Source organism: Dermacentor silvarum, chromosome 6 (genome assembly GCF_013339745.2).
Source record: "Dermacentor silvarum isolate Dsil-2018 chromosome 6, BIME_Dsil_1.4, whole genome shotgun sequence".
In the NCBI taxonomy this organism is placed as follows: Eukaryota; Metazoa; Arthropoda; class Arachnida; order Ixodida; family Ixodidae; genus Dermacentor; species Dermacentor silvarum.
In genome coordinates, this window is record NC_051159.1 from 50,471,577 (window position 1) to 50,486,997 (window position 15,421).

Genomic DNA, 15,421 nt, shown 5'->3' on the forward strand with positions numbered 1-15,421 from the left:
TTTTGGCATGGTGTTGTCTACCATCAGCATGTTTTTTTAATTTTTGCACTATGTGGTAGCCACGGGATTATCATGGCAGATTAGGCAGCTTAGGGTACTTGCATTGAACAACTAACCACATGGAACACCTCTCAGCAGGAATTGCCCTATGGCCATGGCCATTATTTATAGCATTAAGTGGGAATGTATTTGTTGAATGGTGCCCCATGCAAAAAAAAGAAAAAAAGCTGTAAACAAATTTTGTATGGATGCAGTTTGATTACCTTATGTGAGAAGTTTTTGATCCACTTCTCTGGACTTACTGCCATACACATGCTGTTAGTTCTTCATAAATTGCGCACCTATCTTTTGTGATCCACAAATAAGTACTGTTCTTACAAGGCCTGGGGTCTCAAGCTGGTATAAAGTATTTTGCTGCATACACATTATGTAATCTCCTTACAGTTCCCGCTGAGACATTAGGATTATGAAGCAACGAAGGCAGTACATGAGCTTAGTCATATTTCGTGCATGACACTTTATAATAATGCACACTTCTTTTGCATCTGGGAACTTAATATCTGATACTAATTACTAGTTTGTTCTCCTTGATTCTCCCCCAGGCACACTTAGTCCAGCAATGAATATGGGCACACCTACTGTGGCAAGCCACCTGCAGCAACTTCATCAGCTAAACCAGTTAATGAGGCCACTGTTGTTGCCTGGGGCTGGTGCCTTCGCACCTCAGACCATCCTACCTGCACCAGTTGTCCTGGGTGCTCCGCAAGGCAAGGTTGACACAAAGGTGAGAACACATCTCGTGAGAACGCATGTCCTTTTCATGCTCTGAGCCGATAGAGTGGATTTGTGATAGATCTCTACAACGAACTGAGAAACTCCTAGCCTGACTAAAAAGCCCACCCATTGCCTTCGTGTAGCATGCTATCATCTTGGCCTTGATCATAATCTTCTTTTATTTTCACTTAAAGGCAAAGGCCTCTCCCAACCATCTCCATTTACTGTTGTCTTGCGTCGTCTGACTTCTCCATTGCGTATAAATTTTCTAATCTCATCATACAGCATAATTATTTGCTTCCCGGAATTGCATTTCTCTTCCATTGGCACAGATACTGTTAGTCCAGTTATCTGTTTTGTGCATTGCATGAACTGCCTTAATTCATTTTCTCTCTGTCTTCCCTTTTCTTACTCTGTCAATGGTAATTCTTCATTCAATTATACACTTCCATCATCTTATCCTACATCTTTTATAACGAAAGCAATCTATTGTTTATCAATTCAATTCAAAGTAGAATGAATGAGCAAGGCTCGTTATACCTCCTGGTCTTCTTTTTCAGCTATGCAGATTTCTTAAAGATCACCGGTGGCAGATAACACAATGCTGCCACTTCAGTCAGATTATTTGATATGCACACATTACTTGCATGACATATCACAATGTTCAGCAAGTTTTTTTTGCCCGCAACTCGAAGAAAAACGTTGTGTTCATGATATCCAGGCTGGAAATGTTTGGCGGGATACATAGGTGTTATTTACTGAAAAGCTTTCCCTACACACACACTGTATGAAGCCTACAAACAATGAAGCCAAGGAACACATAAAATAAGTTTTATATAAACTTGATGTATTTTTTTCTAACAAGAATAATGAAGTGAAAGAAGGCATTGCCGAACCTATGGCCTTCACATGAAGCATGATATGCTGTACCAGTTGAGCTATGGTAACAGCTGACTGTGTGTTCACTTTTGTGTACTGCATGTTTTTGTAAACTATCCCAGGGAGTACTTAACCAGCACCACTCAATCATTGTGGTGGTAGTGGAACATTAAGTAAATCATAGGGGTCGTGTATTACATGATGTAGGAAGCAGGCTACTGGCCAATAAATCAAGTTATCAAGTTATCAAGGCTTCCAGAGTAACCCTACATATGCAGTTGAATTGCGTTATTACAATGTCGCATCTGACATGGAAATATTTTCGCTATATCGGATATTCATTATGAGCATATTTTCTTTACATGCTGATATTGGTGGTCAACATTCTAGATTTACTTCATTGTATATGGTAATTCGTTAGATCCGTGTTCCTTATATACAGTGGAATCTCGTTGATACAATCTTCACGGAAACCAGAAAATACAACGTATCATTCGAAAATCGCATCATCTGAAAATACATTGCTCTTAGGCACATTGGCAGGAAAAAGAAAAAAAAAACACTTATTCTTTCGAAAAACATATTATGCAGAATCGTATCAACGAGATTCCACAGTATAGGGGTTTCATTATTATGCATATCGGCGATAATGTTGTATCCTGTCTTCCGGTAATGCAGGATGTTGCCAGCGGCCGGGAGACAGCCAGCAACATTGTGAGCAGCACAGTGGACACAGAGGAGGCCCGGCGACGAGTCAAGAAGGAAATCGACGGTGCGTCAGTAGACGATGACCGGGATGGCTCAGGGGACATGAAGGATGAACCGGGCGACTTCATCGAGACAAACTGCCACTGGAAGGAATGTACGCGCGAGTTCCCCACACAGGACGATCTGGTCAAGGTTAGTACGTCCCCCCGCCCACAGTTCATGTTGTGCATTGCGCAATGCTTGATGCAATGGCATTGTGCGCATACTTTGGTGCCTTACTTTTGCCGTGAGAACCTTATAACAAATATATCATGATTACAAATAAGAGCAGGTGACCTTTCTTTTCAAAAACATCTTGCATGAGGAAAGTTAACTTATAGCTTTTGTTTTTACCATTGCTCATCTGTGGAATTTTGCCACTTTCCTAAAGTTCTGTGTTGAGAGTGAATGTTGATGCACTGATTGCTTCCAAATGCAAAGGTACAGTTCTTGGCACATGCTACAGTGATTGTTGGTATTTGTTGACATTGTAGGTATGAGAAAAGGTCTTGCTCTTATGCCTAAGTTGAAAGTAGGCAACAACGATGAGTTGTGATTGTTTTAGTTACAAGTGTGGCCAACATTACGTATCTTACCTGACTGACAATCTTTGTTTGCTTTTCATCCATTTTGTTTTGTGCTCAGTAATATTTCATCTGGATTGTAGTTCGTAATTTTTTTTTTCTTGAAAAGATGACTAGCTTTTCTTGTGCTTGCTTTGCTTCCACCTTGCATTTACTGATTTGCACTCCTTGATTTACATCTGTTGTGCTTCATATTATGTGCTTTCAATTCTTTTCAGTGTGATTGTCAGAATATTCCTTTTTATGACTGAGCGTTTTCTTTTTTTTGTTATTTTTTTTTTGTCAAAGATGACTAGCTTTATTTCTCAAACCTCGTTTTCATTTTACAAGTTATGCAGCTGCCATATTTTTTATTCTACTATTACATTTTTTTTTTCATTTTGCTAGCCTCCCTCCTTTATTTGCAAGCAAAACCTCGTAATGGGTCCTGTAAGGATATTTTTATTTAAATGAATACGAATAGAAGGAGCACATCAAAAACGAAGCAGAGAGCACCTTCCTCTCATCAGCTGTTTGACTATGGTGGTCTTGCACCCGAAGTTATAAAAGTACTCAACAAAGCTTCCTTGCTTGCAGCACATCAACAACGACCACATTCACGGCAACAAGAAGTCGTTTGTGTGCCACTGGAAGGATTGCTCGCGGGAGGAAAAGCCATTCAAGGCACAGTACATGCTAGTTGTCCACATGCGTCGCCACACAGGAGAAAAACCTCACAAGTGTACTGTAAGTATGCCAGTCTTTTGAAAACCTTTGTTATTACTAGAGTGAAACCTCGTTCATTGACAGCCGCTTGATCGAGCGGCTGTGCCGCATTAAACTGGCACCTGCCAGCGTGAAAGTGTGGATAATTTATGCGCGCAGAATGTCCTTGCCAATGTTCATAAGGATGCATGGTGTAAGATACTCATCAGTTCGACACAACTTTGGTGTACATTGGTGAATTCTACACTCGATGCACACCATGTGCAATGTGTGGCATTTTGCCAATGAACAGAGCGCAGGCGGTGCACCGACACATATTGATATCCTGGTTGGCAGCATTGTGAGTTTACAATTTACAGCAATTTATCATTTGTACAGTGTCACAATGTTTGCATACGTTTCAAACAATGTGTGGTGCTGTTTATAGCATTACACTTCGCTCCTTCAGCTTCTGGTGACATGTTATTCCTGTGTTTCATTACTACCACTGTCATGGTGTGCCAAATATGATCAACTTTTAGTTTCTCATTTCGAAGCTCCCCAGTTGACTGGAAGTTCAGTTGTGAATTGTGTTATACATGTGTCAAATAATGTAAATAAGCATTCACCTTCTTTATTTATTGGGAGATGGACTCCACACAACCGTTATGTTTCACTTTCTTTACAAATTAGAAAATATTCTGTTTGATTGGATATTTGCAAGTCATTTTCCTTTAATTTTCATAATCAGTTAATAAATTTCGTTATTCTATGACCCCTATTTAATATAGGACAATGATGCTGATGTATTGCCATATGTGCTCAGTGTTGGTGGTGCTTGCCTGCTATGTAGCACAGTAATATCGAAATGCTGTAGGATCTGCATCTGTGGCACTGTGAAAGTTGAAGGCATTCTTATTCTCTCTCCTAAAAAGCTTTAACGGTATTGTAAGGCCGTCTAGAAAGTGTGGAGGCAGCGGACTAAATTAATCATCCGCAAGTCCTCCTGGCATTTCACTTTTGGTGGCACTCTCTTAAGTAAAGCGCTTTCTTGTTTCTTTACAAAACAGTTTGAAGGTTGCTCGAAAGCCTACTCTCGCCTGGAGAACCTCAAGACACACCTGAGGTCACATACCGGTGAAAAGCCATACATGTGCGAGTTTCCCGGATGCACCAAGGCCTTCAGCAATGCCTCGGACAGGGCCAAGCACCAGAATCGTACCCATTCCAATGAGGTATGCATCCTTTCAATTGTTTGTTTTTTACAATAAAGCTGTTAAGGGGAGTTCCACAGCAGTTTTTGTGCGACAGCACTGGCATGTGGCAGTGTAGTCACGGAATCCAATATCGGAGGAAAGTACAGCCACCAATGCACACAGCCTGTGTTGGGGAAGCGAAATGTCCATAGGATCAGGGCATTGGTGAGAATGCTTAGCTAGACACTGGCATCGGCAGCGAACAATTGCTATGAACAGTGAGTAATGCAGCCTGCATAACAGTGCCCCAAAATGGCCGTATGACGACGGGGCCGAAGTCTGCAGCCGAGCGCTGGCATTGGTAGAGCTGATGCAGCTACAGGAACATGCCTCAGATTCTGATTGTATAATGGTACTAAGCTCAGATATAGTGTTTGCAAGTTTTCGGTAGACTTTGGATCATTGGCAAACCAGACCCCCGGGACGTAAAGGTTGGTAAAACTACCGTACGCGCTGTGTTTGATGTATGAGTTGGTTGTAGAGTATTGAGTTGATGTACAAATGTATTTACGTACATCTATGAAGTGTTTTTGTTTATCATTCTGTACTGTGGATCTTCCCCATTTCGCACCTCAATGTGAGATGCTGGTACTATTTTCGTGGCGGAGTAGAGTGCCAAATTCTATGGCCCTGCTGTCATAAAACCAAACCCTGCTGTCATAAAACGAGGTTGCTGTTAGCAAACCTGGATTGAATGTGTGAAGAAAATAATTTACATTAGCTATCAGATAAACAATATGCAACTGAAAGGGCAACAGGTATAAATGTATTTTATTTGTTAAGAGTCCAGTCAAGGATTCAACTCGACCATTTTAAATGTGAAACTGTGGTGTAGGGTACCAATAACAGGGTTAGTATTCCTCCTTCCAAGAGTTTGTTGAACCACCTGCTTACACATGTAGTCACGCATTGATATAGTTGATGTTAAACGCCTTTTCTTGGTTATTTAAGTGTTTTGAAATGCAGTTTTGAACGTTATATTGCATACATATTTATTGGCTATAGGCAAAGAGTGCGGAATCCGAGAGTCTAAAGGGACAACACGTGTTGGCTCTGATGTGTGCTGCGGTCTTAGGTGAGGTAACAGCAGCATTTCTCATCATTCTTTTAGAAACCTTACGTGTGCAAGGCTCCTGGCTGCACCAAGCGGTACACAGACCCGAGCTCTTTGCGGAAGCACGTGAAGACGGTGCACGGGGCAGAGTTCTATGCCAACAAGAAGCACAAGGGCTCTGAAGGTGGTCCTGGAGATGGCAGCGGGGCTCTCAGAGATGGCATGGACCCGGCTGCTAGCAGTGAGGGTAGTCCCCGCTCTGATGATGGTGCCAGCAAGCTTGCCAGTGTGTCCAGTCCCAGTGTCAAGTCGGAGGTGAGTACAGCTGCTTCGAATCCTGGGCGTGCCATGGTTTTGTGCATCCAAATGGTATCACGCTGCTACTAGTTTATATGTGTGGCTAGTTGAGTCCTCATTCTAATTTAATTCCTTAATGAGGCAACTGCCCAATTCCTCCTTGCAGCTGGGCACCCTGATTGTTTTTTTAAGCAGGAGTGCAGCTACTTCTGCTCAAAAAATAAAAAGCAATGAGGTTCATGCCTGCAGACTGTCTCTGTTGCCTGGGAAGTATAGATGGTTGTGAGGCGCCAAAAGTTAGATCAGTAACTCTGTCATTGCACTGAGAACACATAACAGTGTTCCAAAAAGCTACACGTGCTTTACAACAAACAGCTGTCTCAGTTGCACTTGACACCGATCCTGTTCTTGTTTGTTTGTGCCTTGAAATCCCCTGACAGTCACGTCTTACAGGGGCCTGACCACTTGTGCAGGGCCATCATTTTATTCACTAAAAGCATCTCACCTTTAAGTAGTACTGAATTATATTTTCATACTTGCGTGAACTGCAATAACACACATTTCTCGCATCTCAGAGTATGAGACTTAGGAAGTGTAAAGGCCACACAAAACACACAAAAATGGAAATTTCCATTAGAAACGTCCATCTGCAGAACGAAATGCGTCGTAGTGTAGCTCATTCAAAATGACGCCCAGTTTCAATCTCAAAACTACAAGCACAGCTGGCATTTTTCATTCGAGAGCTTGTCATATATTTTACTACCGGCAGGGCATGACCGTATTCTGCACAAGAGAGCAAAGCGTTCTAGCTAGCAAGAAGCGTAAACTTTGGAAACTACTTGGGCATGCCGCCATTCTGTGACGGTCTCAGACGTTGCGGTCTCAGCATTACGAGTGCACGTCAGCCACCCAAGAGCCGTAAAGTTATGTTATGCCGCTTCGGGCAGGAAAACAAAATGCGATGTTCGAAAGGTAGAACATCACTGTGAATTGCTATCAGCAATTGGCAACGCGTAAACAAAGAGAGTCACTAAACCATGATCTCTTGATAACGGCGCAGTAACCGCCGATCATTTGCAACATTGCGTGGCAGCAACGCGCTGACTTAGGCTGCATCAATATCGATAGGAACACTTGAGCGGCCATTGTTCCCAAAGCACTGAAATGCGGTTGCTTATAACTGATAGATCATTATATCTGGCATTCATGATAAATGGGTTCGTCTGGTACTTTTTGTCAGGACAAAAACAATGCCTATAACCCCGGGAGAAAAATGGGTACCTTGTAGATCAGCTGACCCTATTAATAGTGCTTCTTAAGAGATGTGTACTTTGGCTATGCAAGGCAATACTACAAGCTGTGTAGCCTCACAGACAATTTAGTCAACAAAGCTTGCTTCAAAAGAAGTCTGATGTTTGCATTTAAAAAACGGTGACTGAATTTTATTGCGGCCTTGCAGTACAGGCATATATAACTGCCAGACTTGCATTGTGCTTTAACAAACGTTCAAGCAGAAGATAGTTGTACATGTTACCCCTGTTTATGTTGCACCCCTTACATTGAAGGCGATAAAAAGCACCAGTGCAGCTGTGTAAAGCCCAAGCCATAACGGTATACATCATTGCACTTTGTAAAATCCTGGTGTCATTTATTGAAGCTTGAATGGATGTCCGACCTATTTAGTTTAGGTAAGACAGTCATGTCAACATTTAAAAAGCCTCAGCTAAAGAGAAAGAAAAAAAGGCTTAATTTTATGCAGTTGCCACGTCCCAACATTCTGCTAATAATCACATTTCTGTGTAGTATTTTGAACAAAAGCACACTGTGTCACCCACTGTAGCGTCTGCGTGGCAATTTGTCTTTGCTTTTGCAGGACCAAGGCTCCCCTCAAAATGACAGCAGTCCCTGTGAAGAAAGCACCACGGATGGCCTTGGGTCATTCGATCAAGGCTCAATGGATGCTCCGATTAGTGACAACAGTGTTTCCACCACCTGTGGCCAGCTGGAAGCCCTTGACACTAATGACAATGCTTGGGATGTCATGGACCCTGCAGACCTTGAGGTAAGGGTCAAATGTTTCCTAGAGCCTCCTTGCAATATCTGCATATTGCTACAGGTCTTTCCAAGTCAGTGGCAAACATAGCCATATGTATAGTAGATATGACAACAACCTATGCCTCCGTTTAAAAATCTAATCTGCAAATAACCGTGCACTCATGTGTGCGTCCACTTCAGAATGTCCCTAAATATATATGCATGACAATGACAAGTTACTTCTTCCGAAAAGGTATCGGCGCTAACAATTTTATTGTAGTAACAAATGATGTTCTTCTATACTGCCAGATCTGAACCACAAGGGTCTCTTTGTATGTTGACTTATATGAGTACATATAAAGCATAGAGATTGGATTAGAGGTTGAACTATGGAATGGTAAAACTGTACTCAATATAATGCTTTACAAGTTTCCCTGTCTTTATAGCTGTGAGACTGAAAAGAATGCTCAGTTATGGCAATAAGAAAATGTTAGTCATGATAATGCTTAACAAGCATTCCATACTTTTGAGTACACTCAATTATTAGTCCTCTCTCTGCTCTGTTTGTGCATGAAGGGGCACATTGTGTTAAAGGATGTCAACCCTTGTTGCAGTTTTTCTTTACTCCTACATAATTAAGGGCATGTGCAAATTGTAATCGACACTCGTATTCTTTCAGGTTGACGAGTTTGCAGCTGCAATCACCTGTGCAGTAACGTCATCGGGCAACCACACAGAAGCTGAAAGGAATGCCCACAACCGGCTGAGAGGGAAGTTGCACGCTCCGTTCAAGAATATAGGAGGCGGCTCATATGTACCTGGACCACACATAAGTGAAATAGGCAAGTGTTGACATTTGACAGCTTCAGTAGAACTTCGTTATACATTTTGTTCATACCACTTGGAGCAGTGGTATACAAGATGATTGGTGTAATGCTATACACAGAACACATCTAAACAGGAACATGAAAAATGCTTGTGTGTTAAAAAGGCACAGGTTAGTTAAGTCTTCTTGTCCTGTTTGTTCTTCAGAGAAATTTAAATACTAAGAAATGTTGAAAATGGACAAAGTGAAACCCAGTCCAGACGTCATATTTTGTAAATATTCTTTTCCCTCAGATTCTGTTCATTCCTGATCATTCATTGTGCTGAGTGGCCAATTTTGGCAATAATAACAGTGTGCCACCGTGCAGACCAATGGCAACTGGTGAGACGAATGTAAGATGAGAAGGCTCGTTACAAAATATCCTCCCAGATTTGCAAATACAATGCCATTATTTCTCTTCATTGTGTATTCATATCTCTTTGCTGTTTGCCTGAAGCTTTGTACGATCTTACTGTATGCATGCTTTATCTTTTTTTAAAGTAAGTTATGCTCCTTTCCTTGCCCCAGGTGGACACCTGCATCGGCATGGTGGGAGCCGGCAGCCATATGGAGGTGACAACCAGAAAAGTGTGGCCAGCTTTTGCAACTCGGCAAACACGATTCAGGCTCCAGGTAATACATAATTTAGGCTATGTGTAATTGCATCCACAACCAGCTAACCACATTTTGGTGGCACTCTTGCAAAACAGGCAGTGTATTCTACAATGGTAGCACACTTATGGTCATTTTTTGTTTTGTTTTGGAGCTATTTGTTTGACATTTAGCATTGTCTTCCAGAGCAATTCAACTGGGTGTGCCTAGCACTCCTTCGTGGTGACCAGGGCCGCTATCTTGCACATGTTCGAAAAGTCGATGCTCGGTTTTGTATCATGCGATTGTCCATGCCGCACCGATATCGCGCCCTAGGCCAATCTAGGCCAATCACGTGAGGCAAAACCGAATGTACTAGATAGTGGCCCAGGTGATCGGAAGACACCAGGGTCACACTTGTGCAGTTTTCGCCCTTTGCTGTCTGCATCATATTGTGCTCACATATTGAATTGGCTTTATTCCATGTTCCAGTGACATGAGGGTGTGAAAGAAAAGCTACACTGAAGGCAACTTGACAGGCTCTTAACCCGGGTACATAATAGACACTTTGGAAAGACAAAGGTGTCTTGCCAAAGACAGATGCAATAATGCAGCCACAGGCTACAGTGCTAGGGTGTTCGATGCTTTTTCATCTTTGGTTAGCAGCGCGACGATCTACATGGAAGCGAGAGAAGGGATGCTTTTTGTTGCATTCTCACCATATTGTATTTTAACCCAATATCGTTGGAGCTGTACTAGCACGGACTTTCGGAATACCTTTTGAATGAAGTACTGTAAACCCTCATTATAACAAAGTGAACGGGACAGGAAAAAATTTGATAAAAACGACTACTGCATAAAAGCTTAAAAAGAAGCGTTGAACTAGCACAACTATGCAGAAGTCTAATACGTGTGTCACATGTGCATGTTCAATTGCAATCAAGCCCGATTGGGATCATATTTCTCGTTTCAATTGGTTCATTTGCACAAGTTGCGGAAGGGAGCCAATCGCTGTCAATAAATTCTATCCCGATCGAGCTCGATTGCGATTGGATATGCACCGTGTGACACCCGCATAATGTGCGTGTCACGCGGTGCATTTTGAATCGCAATCGTGCCAAATCGGGATCGAATTTCTCGGTCTCTAATGCCTCCTTTGCGCAAGCTGCGGTAGGGAGCCAATAGGGTCCTGGTTCGGGCGACTTCGGGCGCCATGACAGTTGCTCTTGATTGCGGCGTGCAGCCCCGCGATCGCGGTGATTGTAGATCTGGTGATCACGGCGATTGGCCTGCTGCGCAATGCGATCGTCACAATAAAAAAAATAATAATACTAATAAACTGAGAGGGCGAGCACTAAGGGAAAGTGTGTGCGGGCAGAAGGAGGGGGTAATGTTGCTACCTTTATTTTAGGCTTTGGCGTCAAAGCCTCTGAGCCCCGCTGTGAGTGCGCACCCGCTCGCCGCTGATAAGTTGCTGGCGCAGCATGGAGGGTGCACAGGCGATGGTATAGCCGGTGACAGAGGGGGTCACTCACTCGCCCAGCGCTGAATGCTTGGCTCGGCGCGAAAGGCGCCAAGCGCGACTGTGCGTGCTTACACACCTCTTGACATTTCGCTCGAAGTGGAGCAGCTTATTCAGTATGCCTCGAATAATCGGGTTTCAAGTGCATGCGTTTGGGTTGGGACTAGGAGAAATTTCGAATAAAGCGATAATTTGCGTAAAGCGGCTTCATTATAACGAGCTTTTTAATTTGCCAGCAGCAACTTACTTTGTTTGATGTGCTGATATGGAGGCTTGAGATGGTTTTGATTTTAGGGAACATTGAAAAGAAGGGACAGTGGCTGAAGCAAGGATAACAGACTAGTTAATGTCAGCATTCAACAACTCCTCCTTGAGCTAGTAGTTCCTGAACCATGCACAATGACAAAGCATCATTATACTTCTTATAGCACTCGGTTCACCTTCTGAAGGACATTGGAGTGATACATGCAACAAACTTGGACACTTGTTCTTCCAAAGAATCCACTGTACTTTTCTGGAATCCTAAAGCATGTCATGTCCTGGCACTTTCTTTATCGGTGAATGTTTTACCTTTTAAGGTATAAAACCATGAAACTATCCTTCAAGTTACAATGGAACCTTTGTGAAGAGAGGTCTGTTCTTCTTGCAGGTTGTACTCCTCGTCAGACCACCCTACTGATAAGTCGCAGAGGCAGCAGTACAAGCACAGTGAGCTCCTTCTACAGCAGCATGTGCTCTGACGCAAGCCCCCAGGCCTCAACTGGAAGCGAAGCCTCGCGCAGTCTGGCAACCAATTCGTCGTGCGATCCAATAGCCAGCGGTTGCTCTTCGAGAAGGGCGCACGATCCAATCTCCAGCCTCTCTACTCACTTCCGAAGAGTCCACATACCAACCTTGGCAAATACGTCAAACCTAGTTGTTCAGCCACAAAACGCGGCCATGACTGCCAGCATGATGCTGCCGCCTGCAACACCACAGAGCATGGAAGTGCTACATGAGCATGAAGATTCTTCCAGTATGCAGTCGCAGTTGGGCTCACCTGGCTCACAGAACACACAGGTCGGTGCTTGTGCTCAAGGAGCCACGAGTGGTACAAGTGGTGCACCTCCTGGAGCCCTGGAGTACAGTGGTGACCAGCAACACCCCAACGAGGGAGCAGTGCTCAGCTGCGGAACTGACAAAGCAGTGGAAGAGCTGGATGACTTGGTGCTGCCAGACGAGCTCATCAACTACCTCGCACAGAGGGAGCGGCCGGGCTCCGCCATGAGCCAAGCTGTATCCAGCGTGAGCCAGTATGACGAGATCCGCAACAAGAACTGTGGGGCAACCACTGCGAGTGGCTCTCTGAGCAATGGTCACTCGTGTTATTCCAACTCCTCCTTTGCCAAGAACAGTCGTCATTCTCATGCAACCAATCTGCAACGAAACGCCGCATGTTCCATGGGCTCCCAGCCTAAGAGCTGTGGCAGCGGCACATGTCCACAGTCAGCAGGATCCTCCGTTGCCACGGGGGGCAACCAACCATTCTATCAAGCTAGTCAGGAAGCTGTTCCAGGCTGCCAACCTGCCGGCAGCTGGCATATGCAGCAGCAGCACCAAAACATCACGCAGCAACCTCACGCAGTTCCAATGGGTCACTTGCCACATGTTCCACCACCACACCAAGTTCCTCACCAGCCGGCTCACCATTCAGGCATGCATCAAGCACTGCACGCACAGCATGGTAATGTGCCACACCAAGGTCCACATTCTCCAGGTCATCATAACCATCAAAATTCGCATCACGTGCACCAACAAGCACCTAGCTTTGGCCCCCAGCAGCAGCCTTACAGGCAGGCTCAGCAGCCAAGTCACGTCCGCCAGCCAGGATATTCAGCCTCAGTACCTTATCATCATCAGCAGCAGCAACCAAGCTTCCATCCTACTTACAACGTGCCTCCTCCTAGTTACTGTGATAGAAACCAATTCGGGCATGGTGGCAGCAGCCAGCAGAGATTTGCAGCCAGTGGACAAATGGACAGCGATAGTTGCGCAGGCAGTTATAACCATGTTCAAAACCAGCCAGTGAACTGCTGTCATCAGCCGCAGACAAGTCACCCACTTCCACAGGACTGCCACTCACACCAGGTTAATGGCCATGCACCAGCCCCAGTGTATGCCCAAATGCAACCACCACCACCACCACCACCGCCGCCGCCCTACCAGCCAAACCACTGCCAGCAGCAACATGGCAATGTGCCACATCAAGGTCCACGTTCTCCTGGCCACCATCACAGCGGTAGCTGGTACTGCCAGTGTGGTTCAACAAGCTGTAAGAATGTGCCACATCATCAACAGCCACCCACCCATGGCAGTTACCAAACGAACCATGCGCAACCATATCAAGAAAATGGAAATGTCTACAGGCCCATGCCAAACAGTGCTGTCCACATGCCTCAACCGAATCTTGTTGTACAGCCGCAGCAGGTCTGCCACCCACCCGCATCACCCATGAGTGCTCCACTTCCTCCATCACCAGCTCCCCAGACGCCCTCAGTGCAATCCGCTGTGGCCACGTATGGGACATCTCACTCCAGCAGCTGCCAGGGAGCTTGCATGCACAGATCTCAAAGCAACCAGTGCAGCAGCTACCCGCCCTCTGCTAGAAACAGCTGTTTGGAGAAACATGCTCAATACAGCCAAGCTAGCCAGAGCCTCAGCAACCATAAATGCTCAAGGTGCAGCAACTGCTCAAGGTCCCAGCCCGAGATCCAGTGCCGTAGTGTTAGCCAGTCTTCACGTGCAGCCATGCCTCCGGACACTTATCGGCGCACCTTGGAATACGTGCAGCAGTGTCAGCAGCTCGCTGCCACAAATGCCATTGAAGGACCTGGAGTTCAGGAGTTCCCACCAGTGCCTGTTCAGCCTGCAGCAGCAGTTTCGCAGCCTCAACCTGTCCAGCCGGCTGTTCCTGCTGCCCAGCCAGTGGGTGGAGTCCAAGCAAGTGCCGTGCTGCAGCCGTCAGACACACCTGCTCAGGCGGGTATGGTCCTCTCTCCTGGTTGCAACAAAGTGACCAGCACTACAGACAAGTCAGAGGTACAGCAGTGTCAGTTGGTAGAAGGACTTCACCAGCAGCAGCAGCAGACGCAGCCAAGTGCAACAGAAAACTGCAACACGGTGCCATCACCCAAGGTTTCACCAAACAAAGCAACTGCCCAAAAGAACCCTGTCAACCCTGCCAGGGCCTTGAGTGCGAGAGAGAATAGACCACATCCACATTCCCCTCTCCTGTGCACCAGCAACATGGTGATCAATGACATGAGTGCGACATTGTCATCCCTGATGCAAGAGACCAAGTGCCTGCACCTGCTACAGTGAAGCAGCAGTGAGCTACAATGTCCGCTGTCTGGTTGTGGTGTGTGCAAGGAAAGACAGATGTTTAAAGAGGTGTTCCAGGTGTCGTGAATGCAAAGAGCAACTTTGATGTGAAGACTGAATCTTGTGGTTTCTTACAAACTCAGGAATAACTTTTGCACTTGTAAATAGCTGTACAAAAGAGTCTGCATGTGCGTTTGTTGTATCATTCAATCACGTTTCATTGCTGCCTTTATCCTATTGGCACCTTGTTGCAACTTTGTCACCAGCGTTGCCTTATCAAAGTGCAATTTTTATGTACACATATTTCCAACAGCAGCTCATAAATTATTTGTTTTTTGTCCTGACGATGAAGTAGCTTTATTAAAGCTGTGCTGTTTGTCCCACTCGCTATGGCTCTGTTTCCTTTAACTGTGAAGACAATCTCTGGGGTTGACCCATAGAGCATAGTGCACAGGTCATGTTCAAGTCTTTTTTATTACAGCCTACATCAACCCTGGCACAAGGCTTGTGCATTGCAATAGGCTACATATATATTTGGCATACTTATACTTACTTTGAAAAACGTACACAGAGATGACTTAATTAAATGGAAAATGAGACATCCACCCTATCGTAGCAACTGCTACAAAGAAAAGCCATACGGGTTCCTCGAAAGAAAAGCCTCGCAGTTGAAGAAAAATTCGTCCTGGTCTGGGACTCTTACTTCTCTCCACCTAGCGGGTTTCCGCTGAACATATTACATCAAACACTTGCCTTTGCTTCGAGTTGATAAAT

At 44.8% G+C, this 15,421-nt stretch overlaps 1 protein-coding gene across 2 annotated transcripts in view; it reads left to right on the forward strand.

The window, feature by feature from the left end:
* LOC119455491 (zinc finger protein GLI3) overlaps positions 1–15,030 on the forward strand; it is a 64,642-nt gene extending 49,612 nt beyond the window's left edge. The window contains exons 5-14 of one of the 2 annotated variants that reach the window (XM_049668825.1): positions 603–784; positions 2,332–2,553; positions 3,561–3,710; positions 4,739–4,903; positions 6,036–6,293; positions 8,149–8,337; positions 8,989–9,151; positions 9,703–9,807; positions 11,937–13,028; positions 13,536–15,030. In XM_049668825.1, the coding sequence (XP_049524782.1) occupies positions 603–784; positions 2,332–2,553; positions 3,561–3,710; positions 4,739–4,903; positions 6,036–6,293; positions 8,149–8,337; positions 8,989–9,151; positions 9,703–9,807; positions 11,937–13,028; positions 13,536–14,647 (3,638 nt within the window). In that variant the 3' untranslated portion in view covers positions 14,648–15,030. Of the gene's footprint in view, positions 1–602; positions 785–2,331; positions 2,554–3,560; positions 3,711–4,738; positions 4,904–6,035; positions 6,294–8,148; positions 8,338–8,988; positions 9,152–9,702; positions 9,808–11,936 lie in introns of both variants that reach the window. The other variant, XM_037716897.2, reaches the window with a different exon arrangement.
* The last annotated feature ends 391 nt before the right edge of the window (positions 15,031–15,421 follow it).